Genomic DNA, 12,792 nt, shown 5'->3' on the forward strand with positions numbered 1-12,792 from the left:
CTCCTTTTAAGAATTTGTTCTGTCTTTAGAAGAACAGCGAATGATTATCCTCTTAGCATTTATTATTATTTCTGATGTTTTATTCTTTTCAGGTCCGTGTTGATGGAGTAGAGAGTAAACTTCCATATGCTTCAGACGAGATAAAAATTTCACAAGTAGGAGACAACATTTACGTCGATGGAACTGGTTTTGGTGTGGTCAACAACATAAAATCATCGTCATATGACATTGAACTGAGCCATTGGTTCCATGGTAGAACAGGTGGCATGCTTGGTGTCCATGACAACGAGAGATTTGACGACATGATGATGTCTAACAAACAGATCACATCTGATGCATACGCACTTGCCAACTCTTGGCAAGTCCAAAATAAATGCCGTTAAATATAGAACTTTTACAGAATGAGATTAACTTTTGTTTTGTTGATTATTTGTTAATTGTTAACTTTTGTTTTTTTATTTATTTTTTCGTTTATTATTTTTTTGTAAAAACATTTGATCATAATAAATTGAGAGCAGCATTTTCCTTGTTTGTTCATCCATAAATGCACCATTAAGAAAATAACAGTTGTCGCAACCATTCAACCTAGAGTACCTAACAGCGTTAATAAGGATAGCAAAACCAGAAATGCAATAAAAGAAAATGCTACCAAATGAACTATAGACTATATCATAGTTCTGAATTCGCCTAGACATTTTCTAGAAGAAAGATACAGGTGATCATGTCTTTATGTTATTTTTGTCTTTTTTTTTGGTGTCTCATTGATGTATACCCAACATCGCCTTTATTCGCACGTTGCATAAAGTATTTATTACATGTGTGTTGAGTGCTTTGAACATGATCTGATATAATCGATTCTTTTTTTCTGTGTACCCTTTGCTATTCAGCTCATAACGCTAAAAGAGGAAATTTTTAGGGCTCAAAATAATGCTTTACCCCGCTGTATGTTAACTTGACTTTCCAACGGCAGAAACCTCATCAGACATTTCTCTTTTTTATTACTGTGTGTGTCTTTATGCTAGTTAAAAAATGTGGCGATGACCGACTTTTTGGTAAATTTATACTCTTAAATATATTACGGATTTCTAGACGATATACAGGTACCTCTATTGGTAGAATCTTGGTTCCCGATGATATCATCCGCCCAGTACTTATTTATGCTTTTTTTTTCAAATTTGTGGCCACCAACATGCGTGAAAAAGTTTATTCCAGAACCATGTGCATCTTTTACATATATTGTATAGACACTTGTTTGCTAGAGTATACATTTGGTTTTATTGTGTCTAGGGTTATTACATCGACCTATAAACGACCACTCTTTTTACTCATATTTAAATGATAGTAGTTCAGAGTTCAGACGTCTTAGGTATTCATATGTTATACACTAGTCAACAAAAGAAACGATACAAGGCAATGTATCTTCCATATATAATGAAATTGGATACACTGTACCAAGGTAAATAATTGCTCAATTGGTCTAATATTTACAGAGTGTTATTTTCTTATCAAAACCATTAATTTAAGGCAAATACGCGAAATCTTTTTTTTTGCAATATTTGTTATTTCAAAAATCGTATTTTCACCCAATAATTCAAAACTCGATATCAGAACTCAAAACTTTAAACTTAAAGGTCTGCTTAAAATTTTGAATGCCTTTGCAGATATTAAAATACTTAGTTCTCATCTTCGAAATTAAGTGCCGACTTTTGTCATCATTTTCAGCAAAATAAATTTGACCCCTGTGTTCAATAACACTGTATTTTCTCACTTTCTAGTTTGGTCAGATTCTTTTAATCATATGCATATGCATTTGCTTTGCAAATGAATGTTTTTCATTGGATAATTTAACAGTTTTTCCTATTTATTACATTTTATGATAAATTGGAGTTCAAACTTTTGTATCGTTACTTTTGTTGACTAGTATAGTATTTTTTTGAATAGGTGCTATAGTTCACTGAAATACAAGTTGCATCGAAGAAGAGTCATTAATTGTCGAAATGCACATCTGCAATATCCGTATGTGAGCTCTGCGCCAGAGATTGGCACATCTGGTGCAGTAAAATAAGTACCATTAATATTAATATATATATATGAGAGGAGGAAGAAACGAAAAGAATACTCAAACTCATAAGTCGAATAAAAACTGACAAAGATAAGAAAGAAAAAAAGACGGAAAGACAAACAGCCGTCTAAAAATACAACATAGAAAACTTAAGAAACACAAACCCACAAAAAATCGAGATGATCTTAAGGTGAGCAGATCCTGCTCCACATGTGGCACCCGTAAAACAACTACCAATAGGTGTCTCAAAAATGCATCTACTACACAATATATATTCATTGTTTTCTGTAGTTAATACAGCTCATTGTTTACCACTTCAAATATATAAAAAAAAATAGCAGAATTTAACGGACTAACAAACTGATTTTTCATACAATCATAGAAAGTCTACAGACGTAGTAGAATGTCTCTCATTACAGTCACTAAAATATTGCAACAATATCAAAAGTTCGATCTGCTGAAAGCTACATTTCTAGCCCTCCTCATAAGGAGACAGACCTTGATTAAGGGTAATAACTCTTTGAAGAAGTAATAGGTTTGTTATAGCCTGTTTTTAAAATTAAACGAGAAAACCAATAACCTAATTAATAACATTGCAAGTAATGAAAAACAAATACCACAGACATTAACCAACGACAACAACTTAATTACGGGCTTCTGACTTGGGACCGTCATTTAAAGAGTCTGGCGGGTTTAAAAATGTTTGTGAGCGCTCAACCCTCCCCTTACCCAACGAAAGTGGTGTAGCAGAGCAATATAAGAACAAACTATGAAATCATTTGCAAATGGCTTAACTAAAAAGATCAGTACGAAGCACAAAAAAAAATAACATATAACAATAGACACAGAGCACCGATAAAAAATACTTGCAATATGTGAAAGCTAATTCAACTAATAAATAAATCAGGTTCATCTATAGATAACTGTTCGCCACACTAGCCGACTTGTTCTATTCCTTTAATTTCACTTCCAATATAATGACGATTTTACTTTCATGCAATAATCCTTTTTAATATATATGTATGTTGGAAAAATCAACGCACAATGATGGGTAATGAATGCTGCTAAATAGAGATTAATTTCCTTGTAGACTCTTTTGGTCTCACTGATGCAGAGTTCATGTGTTTTACTCAAATGCTAGTCTGTTTGTAGCTGGACTGACGATTTATCAACTGACTTCCGAATCGGTACATTACCTTTTATTAACACATGACATAGGCAAAATCTCTTTGCTCTTACTGTGGTATAATCTGGATAATACACAGCTAACTTAAGGGTGTGCATTAACTACCTCAGATATACTGCTCAGTTTAAATGTACTCTTACCTATAGGGGCGGATCTAGGACTTTTCAAAAGGGGTGCGTTCTATAAAATGGAAGAATACCGCCGAGTTTGACGATTTTATGCTGAGAAATGATAAAATTTCCAATCAAAAGGGGGGTATGCCCTCTTCGCCCCCGTCTGAATCCGCAACTGGCCTTGCTATTACGACATAGTTGTTCAATTAACAATTTTGTACACACTTCGTCGTTATTTCTGCCAAAAAATAAATGTATTTAAGAATATCCAAATTATTGAAATCTGATTTGGATTAGTTTTGTGCTCAATGGAATTTATTACGCCTGACTTTTTAAATATCTATTTATTTTTAGTGACTGTTTTTGGGGATTTGGGATCGAATTTAATGAGGTTAAAAAATTCATATTTAAGTATGTGCCAAAACAGGGAAAAATATAAGTTGCAGATCAGTCAGACTTCGTTTAGATGTGACATGTCTTCAAAATTAATACAGGAGAAAAATTGAAAGGGGGTGGTTGTTAAAGGTTGTTAAGTGAATTTTTTTTCTGTTTACTTTACACTATAAATTCAGGTACATTCCTCTTGATTAATCTTCCTCTGAGCATATTCTTGAGGTAAAGAAAAACAATTGATCTATACTCAATAACCCTTTCAGTTATGATTTGTCATAAACCGATTTAAAAGTACATCAAACGGAACTAAAATTGTAGGAGATTTGGGATATACGTCCATAAGACAGCAATCTAACGCCAAAATAACATAAGGACATCTAGAGAGCAACATATAGTTTTTAACAGTAGACAGGTGTCTTAAGCTAAACAATATGTCAAGTTCTAAAAAGTCACGAATTCATAAAAAAAATGTTGATAAATTGAACAAAAACAATCAAAGATCTGCCATTAAAACGCAATTCTCCAAATAATATAACATTTTAGGAGAAACCCTAAATATCAAAAAAAGTTCATAATTTAAAAGTTACCAAACTTTTACTATTTTCCCTTTTTTACACTACAAGAGAACTTTTCCAGGTGTCGTGGATTGAATAAATCGTTCGCATATTTCCAAAACGTTCATATAAATTGATGGCGTCATGTGCTAAAACAGTTATTGACCAATCAATATGCTGTATATCATTTAATCAGCACGATCAGGATGACCCTTTAAGTCTACTTCGTTCGGGTCAAGTAGGGTCACCCATATCGATTTGCTTGTTAAATAACTATAACTTATTTAATATTTGTAAGAAACTGGTCGACTTCTAAGTTATATTAATAACTTTTCAAATTATTTTGAATTTCTATAATTCATTTTGAATTAAAAATTATTGATGTGTTCTACGGATTTATACGTGCTTCTGAAATAAAAAATGAAACAACACTTTATAAATGTCATGCGTTCGAAGCATATAACCTTCATTTGATACGTTCGAGTTTGAAGTTTACGAAGCAAAACACATAAATCGTTAGTTAGCATCAAAGCCAAATAAGCTTAGTCAGCGATGCAAAACACCATTTCAACCGTCAGTAGGTGTTGGTCTATTTTTTGCACGACTTTTATAGTTTCTCACAAACTTAGGATGTCATCAAATAAAACTTGTCTCATCTATAATTTAGTGGTTAAAAAGAAATTTCGATGCATTTTGTTTATTACTTTTGCTACATAGTTACATCGTCACCTTAAATAGAAACTTGTTAACTTTCATTATCTTGGGTTTAGCTCTGGTGTTCGCTAATATTCATGTTCCTTACTGTTAATCTTATTTTTTCAGTTCACCAGTTTTGTTTTTGTTTATTGCTCGACTAAACCGGCGAATTGAACAATAGATATGCTAGGTTTACAAACAAAAATAAACCCTTTTACAATTAAAATGCACCATCTAAAAAGTAAAATCACAAAAATACTGAACTCCGAGGAAAATTTAAAAAGGAATGTCCACAATCAAATGGCAAAATAAAAAAAAAAACCAAACACATCAAACGAATGGATAACAACTGTCATATTCCTGACTTGGTACAGGCATTTTCTTATGTAGAAAATGGTGGATTGAACCTGGTTTTATAGCTAGCTAAACCTCTCACTTGTATGACAGTCGCAGCAAATTCCATTATATTGACAACGATGCGTGAACAAAACAAACAGACACATTAGGTAATAATATCGTCCTATTATATTTTAATATCACATGGGAACCATGCATGTTTCACAAACAGGAGTTAAAAAAAGAGGCGTAAGATACTAAGGGGACAGTCAAAACTCATTAAATTGACTACGACATGGCAAAAAGACGACAAAAATACAAGCAAGTTCACAAAACTAATGATTTGGGTGATCTTAGGTGCTCATGATGGGTAAGCAGATCCTACTCCACTAGTGGCAATCGTCGTGTTGCTCATGGTGGGTAAGCAGATCCTGCTCCACTAGTGGTAATCATCGTGTTGCTCATGATGGGTAAGCAGATCCTGCTCCACTAGTGGCAATCGTCGTGTTGCTCATGATGGGTAAGCAGATCCTGCTCCACTAGTGGCAATCGTCGTGTTGCTCATGATAGGTAAGCAGATCCTGCTCCAGTAGTGGCAATCGTCGTGTTGCTCATGATAGGTAAGCAGATCCTGCTCCACTAGTGTCAATCGTCGTGTTTCTCATGATAAGTACAAATTCTGTGATGAGTCTCATTTGATTGTAGCACAATCGAGAAAATAGGACAATCATTTTCGCAATCTTTTTTTAATCGGTAGCCTTTTCTAAATAGCGTCCGTGAAATTTTTTCTTGTGAATCAAAAAATCAACACAGAGCCGTACCTATACATAGATTCGTTGTCAACATGCAATCTCAATTGAACTCCAATACGAATCAATCAAATCCATAGACAACTAATATTGAACAGAATAACGTTTGAGGAATATGACCCTTTTTATTATACATATCAATTGAACTCAATAGTTTTTTTTAATTTCTTTAAATCAAGTCTTTGTCAATCTAAAGTTTTTATTTACTTATCTATTCAAGTTATTATACATTTATTATTTTTCACTCTGAAATTAAAAAAAATGACACACAGTTAGTCAAAGTTTCATAAAAATTTACAAGACAAGAAGAGAAGTAATATAGCAACCTATTGAAATAATCCAAGTAATTATGTATGCGTATTTTTTTTATCCTCACCACGAAATAGCTTGATTTAGAAAAAGTTACGTTTCCATTCCTCACAAAATACAGAATGAAATGTGAAAAGGACTTAACTTCAATGTTAGTCATTCAAAATATATACAAGATTTGCAAGTAGTCATTATAAAATAACAGAAGAAGAAATAAAAACAGACAACACTATCTCCAAAAAAAATACGATGAAAAGACAACCAACAATCCTCATAGCACTACACAGACAACTTAAGATTTAGCAACAGGAAATTCACTATGGCTGAAATCAGGTGCTCCAGAAGTCTAAACGGTTCCTGCTCCACTAGTTTCATCCGTTATTCGCATTCGGTAAATTACGTCATATCGACTAAAAGGCCGAGATTCTGGCTACGACAAGTGGAACATATCCGTGGTAATCTGCTACAAAGATAATCAAAAACGGTCGACCAAATCTTGATGACATCAGCAAAACTTTCAAATGTATGACTTCAACTTTAAATCATGAGTTTTTGCTAAGCGTTGTATGTACTAAGCACAAGTATACTGTATGTAGGTATACTAGAAAGTGGAAGATTAATTAAATGATTATTGTTAAAGCATGAGTATTGGAAAGTTACATTCTTCACCATGTCTTCTAAGACTACCATGTCTACAAGTTATATATGTAGCGCTTCATTTACGAGAAAAACATATTTAATGCACGAAAAGAAAAGCGCAGCTTTGGGTGCAGTGTGTATCTTTATCAGTAAGGCGTTGAAATTTAAAAAAAATATAGGTTTTGTTACATAATTAAGCGATAACACAGTCATGTAAAAAGTCAAATGCTCACCAATGAAAAAAAAACCTGCTTTTCTTGAATGAAATATGTCTATTTATTAATGGCGACCATCATATGCTATAACCGAATCGTCATTTATTTTGAAATTATACACACGGTGAAGCGGATGTTTTCAGTTAAGATTTGTGTTTTCAGAAGCAAGTATTCAAACGAACTTGTTAATAGTGAGGTTTTCAATAAAGTTTACAAACCCGAGGGCGTTTTTTTGTAATTGAAAAAGGTTCATCCAAACAAATTTTTTTTCAACGAAAAGGAAGCTTCAAAATCTTAATCGATGAGAATGTTTACCATGTTGCCTGTTTTCAAAGCCTGTATCAATATATGAGGTATAGTTTTAGAGGAGTTGATCTTGTTTAACGAGAAACTTAAAAATAAAAGAATTAAGAAGGTATTTCCTTCTGTTTCAACAACAGGAAAAAGGTCGATTCAGTGATTGATTGTTAAATGCCAATTTTTAGTATACTTTGTTTAAGTAGAAAGACCTGGTGTAAAGACTGAACATTCTGTAGCATATATTTTTGTTATTTATCATGGACATGGTAAACAAAATGTACCCAACCTAGCAAGCAGGACAAGAACCAGTTTCTCCTTAAAAATTATGGCCAGGTTCGCTAGGAATAGGAGACAAAAATGAAAGGACAAACAAGGACCTAGTCTACCTTAAGAACATTTTCTTATGTAAGTGCAACCTATTTGTCTGAGTTTATATTTTGGTGTTTCTAGAAATATGACAGTATTTAGAAAAGAAAAACAACATTGCCTCTTCGTTTAAAGAATAACATTTCTTTGGTGTGTAGTTCGACCTGAATTGTGTTTTTTCTTAATCTGTTGTTTGTGCATTTTGTTTAGATTTAAAGAAAAATTCATCATTTGGTTTTATTGTTTAATTTTTTTTTATTGCTAGTCTGAGAAGGCGGGGTCAAACAGTGCTCAAATGCACTAACAGATACTATGACAAGCGGTCGACGTGGGATAGTTAGTTTTGGTTATCAAACAAATTTTCCGAAAAGGCATACTTCTAGAATCTTATGTGTTTGGTTTTTTTTTTAAATTTTGTGGAGTTCAAATCCTCGTTTAAAAATTGTGCATGGTAATGTTTCAAAATGATACTAGGCCGAGAATCTATCAATCATCATCAAATAAATCCACTTATTGACATTATTACATATACAGGTGATACGTGGTTCACACTTATACGACAGCAACCCAACATCAAAGCAATAACAATTCAAGAATTGACAACTGGAGGCCAACATACTTTCTAACAATAATAAACATTTTAGGAAAATAATCTATATAGACACCTAACACCTATGCATAGATTAACAGATTGATTGATTGATTGATTGAATGATTGTTGGTGTTAAATACCATTTTCAGCACTGTTGGCTATATCGTGGCGGACAGTTTTTATATGTGGAGGAGACCGAAGACCCGGAGAGAACCATATACATTTGGTAGGGAAACTGGCAGACCTAGTCGAACGCACCTACCACGTGTCATGGGGGAGGTGGGGGGTTCCACCTTTCAACCTCAGTGTATTGACAGGCTAGTGGTACTCTAGATAAACTACTTACACCAATCTTCCACATAGGCCCACATAGGACGACAAGTAATTGATTAGTAGTCATCTGAAAGCGATGTTTCTTAGCTTATTTTGACAAAATTGAACCAAATGAGCTGAAAAAAGCGAATTATTATTTCACTATTTCACTTTTATTAATGATTGAACAAAAAAATCATATTTAATGTTTTTTCATATCTCGTAGCTAGTGCCCCTTTAAAAGATTTATGAGAGACTGTAAAGCAATATTTAAATACAGTTTGATAATGTACATATCGTATCTAATATATATTTGTTTAAGAAAATCATTAAAATATAGCATAATTAATGATATAAAAAACATTTCTTATGATTGAAATGTTATAGCAGGTTCTGGCCGCACTTTCAAAAACTTTAGCTTTATTGAATAAGAAAAATCAATTTTTAATTAAAAACTAATTGTTCAAAGAACAATTGAAGGTCTTTCCACATCAATTTTCTAAATAATTGATAAGAAGCTACTTCTTGTTTACTCAAAGTTACTATTGGCGTCCAATCATAGGTTTATTCATACTGATTCAATAAATATATGGTTCTATATGCTTTTACCTGAAATGAGGGAGATAAGTGCCAACTTCCGGTTTAGAAAATGTCACTTCCAGTCTAATATGATAGCTTTATTACACTGATTCCAAAAATATATGGTTTGTATATACTTTTGCCTGTAAAAAGAGAGATAATTTGCTACTTCCGGATTGGAAAATGTCACTTCCGGTCTCATATGATAGCTTTATTCACACTGATTCCCAAAATATATAGTTTGTATATACTTATGCCTGTAAAAAGGGAGATAATATGCTACTTCCGGTTAATAAAATGTCACTTCCAGTCTGGAATGATAGGTTATGTATGCCCATTTGAAAAATATATGGTTTCTAGGTATTTTTCCATAAAATAAGTGAAAACATGACTACTTCCGGTTCACTCAAGGTCACTTTCGGTAGATATTTTTCAAGGTCACATGTCACTAAACATTTTCTAAGAGACCTTATTGATTTAGCATGTACCAATCTGAAGTAATAATCAATTTACCTTAAAAATAAAACATTTCATGGGCAATAACTCCATAAGATGTCACTCGATTGTTTCAGACTAAATGTATCATATCTTCATCACAATAAAACAAACATTTTGCACTAGTTCTTTTATATATAACGTTAAAACTATCAAAGAAAATGCAAAAACAAGCAAAAGACAAAATTCAGAATATGACCTTGACCTTTGACCTTGACCTCATTTCTAAGTTAGGCCCCAATGACCTCAAATATAAAGACTATAGGTTTATACGGCTTACGGTTTATGATTCACCGGATCCAAATCAGCCAAAAATTTCTGAGAATGTAACAAACAAATATGAAAAAGAATTTTTTCGTTATCTCTTTTTGTTACGGAGGAGATACACTCACAAGAAAATTAGTGTTTGGGGAGATAACTCTTACAATAAAAAAAGTCTTCGCCTTAACGAGATAAGTTTAAAAAGCGCAATAACTGTTCTATATAATATTCAAAATATATAATTATCTGATAAAACGTAAAAAATCTACATTTTAAAATTATTAAATTTTGCAGCTTCATAAAACAATATGTTTCTAAGATCTTCGTATAGTGGACATTTCAATAAAACATGCAGTTCATCTTCAATACTAATATTAAAAACATGTTCATTCATAAATATAGGAAAATGTGGTATGAGTGCCAATGAGACAACTCTCCATCCAAATTACAATTTATAAAAGTAAACCATTATAGGTCAAGGTACGGCCTTCAACACGGAGCATTGGCTCACACCGAACAGCAAGCTATAAAGAAATTATACTAGTATAAAACCATTCAAACGGAAACACCAACGGTCTAATCTATATAAATACGAGAAACGAAAAACACGTATGAACCACACAAACAGACGACAACTTCTGTAATCAGATTCCTGACTTAGGACAGGTGCAAACATTTGCAGCGGAATTAAACGTTTTAATGGTACCAAACCTTCTCCCTTTTCTGAAACAATAGTATAACATCACAACATAGAAAAACAAACTATAAAATATCAATTGGAAGGCTTAACTCAATCAAAAAACGTAAATAAACACACAATGAACGAATAAATTTGACCTGTGACACCTGAATGCAAATACACAGTTAATAAAAAAATTACAAGGGATAAATAATTAAAGTCAAAAGTAAATAAACAGGTTTAAACAAAGTTAAAGTATGATATCACTGTGAAATGTCAAATAATTTTTAGAAAATCATCACTTTTGAAGAAACCTGCGTCATGCATTTCTTTTCTTTCGTATATGCCGGTTTCTATTCTAAGGGGAGCAACTCTACATTTAAATTTTGAAAAAGCACTCCTAAAGATTTAGATGGCAATTAACATTTTAAGTAAGGTTCAGTACAATAATCATATTTAAATAACTTATATGTTCTTAGTTTATTACCTTGAACATATGTAGCCCGCAGCCCGCCTCCGGTTGCGGGATTTTCTCACTGTGTTGAAGATCCATTGGTAGCATTGCGCTGTTTTCTGCTCTTTGGTTGGGTTGTTGTCTCTTTGACACATTCCTTGTTTCCATTCTCAATTTTATTACTGCATATATCCACGGTGGATAGTTTTCTCATTGTCAATCATACCACATTTTCTTCTTTTCAAATTAAAATTGTATTTCAATACTGAGCATGCTTTATGAAGGTTGTTCCATGAACAATAATAAGTGCATGTAATCTGTTTCTTCTTTCCTGTCTGCTGGTCGGTGCACGGTGCTAACCGACTTAATTTCGACTGGATTTAAATTAAATATCGGATATGTAATAGTTTGAAACAACTCTGTATTTCGAACATGGGGAGATACATAGGTATAGGGGGAGGGTTGAGATCTCATAAACATGTTTAACCCCGCCGCATTTTTGCGCCTGTCCCAAGTCAGGAGCCTCTAGCCTTTGTTAGTCTTGTATTATTTTTAATTTTAGTTTCTTGTGTACAATTTGGAGTTTAGTATGACGTTCATTATCACTGAACTAGTATATATATTTGTTTAGGGGCCAGCTGAAGGACGCCTCCGGGTGCGGGAATTTCTCGCTGCATTGAAGACCTGTTGGTGGCCTTCTGCTGTTGTCTGTTCTGTGGTCGGGTTGTTGTCTCTTTGACACATTCCCCATTTCCATTCTCAATTTTAAGCTTCACCATGACGCAAATTTAGTCTATCTTGAGAACAACAAAAACAATTTAATTCAGATAACATCATGACAAAATCACATTATCAGACAAAAGTACTTAACTCTCACGATAACACTTCAAAAACACACACGGCAATAAAACATACATGTATAATATTCATCATCTGTTATTTATACGCTAATAAACGGAGCGTTAAAATGCATTACAAGAAAAGTTCCATTATCAAATATCACAGTGTCAAGGTAGCTAGGGTGTCTAAATGTTCGACGATAGATTTTTTTAAAACTTATGACTTCTGGGTCAATGTTCTTTCAAATTTCAATGTAAAAACTGGGAGTTACGGACCTTGTTTTTTCGTTAAAATACATTGAAATTCACGAAATCACAGTTATAAGGTCTTTCCACTTTTCTGTGGAAAGACCTATTGGTTTTGTTCTGATTATTATTATTTTTTCTTCTTCCCCTCGCTATATCCTCAGGATTTTTTTGTTCAATTTTGACGGAAGCGATACGAAGACTCCATATGAGAGTTATTTCCCCTTCTGTATTTGACATAAGTGATACATTAATGTATGGCATGAATGGTAAGTGATAGAGACCTAAGGTATATGTATTTTGGGTCTTTGGTTCATTAAAATGAAATTGAGGTCAAGGTCAGAGGTCAAGGTCATA

General features: G+C 33.1%; 1 protein-coding gene across 1 annotated transcript in view; it reads left to right on the plus strand.

Annotated features, from left to right (window-relative positions):
* The window catches only part of LOC127737175 (apolipophorins-like), a 31,516-nt gene extending 31,120 nt beyond the window's left edge, over window positions 1–396 (plus strand). Inside the window, exon 31 of the mRNA XM_052247706.1 lies at window positions 93–396. Within this exon, the coding sequence (XP_052103666.1) occupies window positions 93–383 (291 nt within the window). The 3' untranslated portion in view covers window positions 384–396. The remainder of the gene's footprint in view (window positions 1–92) is intronic.
* Window positions 397–12,792: the final 12,396 nt, after the last annotated feature.

The sequence above is a fragment of the Mytilus californianus genome, unplaced genomic scaffold (assembly GCF_021869535.1).
Source record: "Mytilus californianus isolate M0D057914Y unplaced genomic scaffold, xbMytCali1.0.p SCAF_4, whole genome shotgun sequence".
NCBI classification, from domain to species: domain Eukaryota; kingdom Metazoa; phylum Mollusca; class Bivalvia; order Mytilida; family Mytilidae; genus Mytilus; species Mytilus californianus.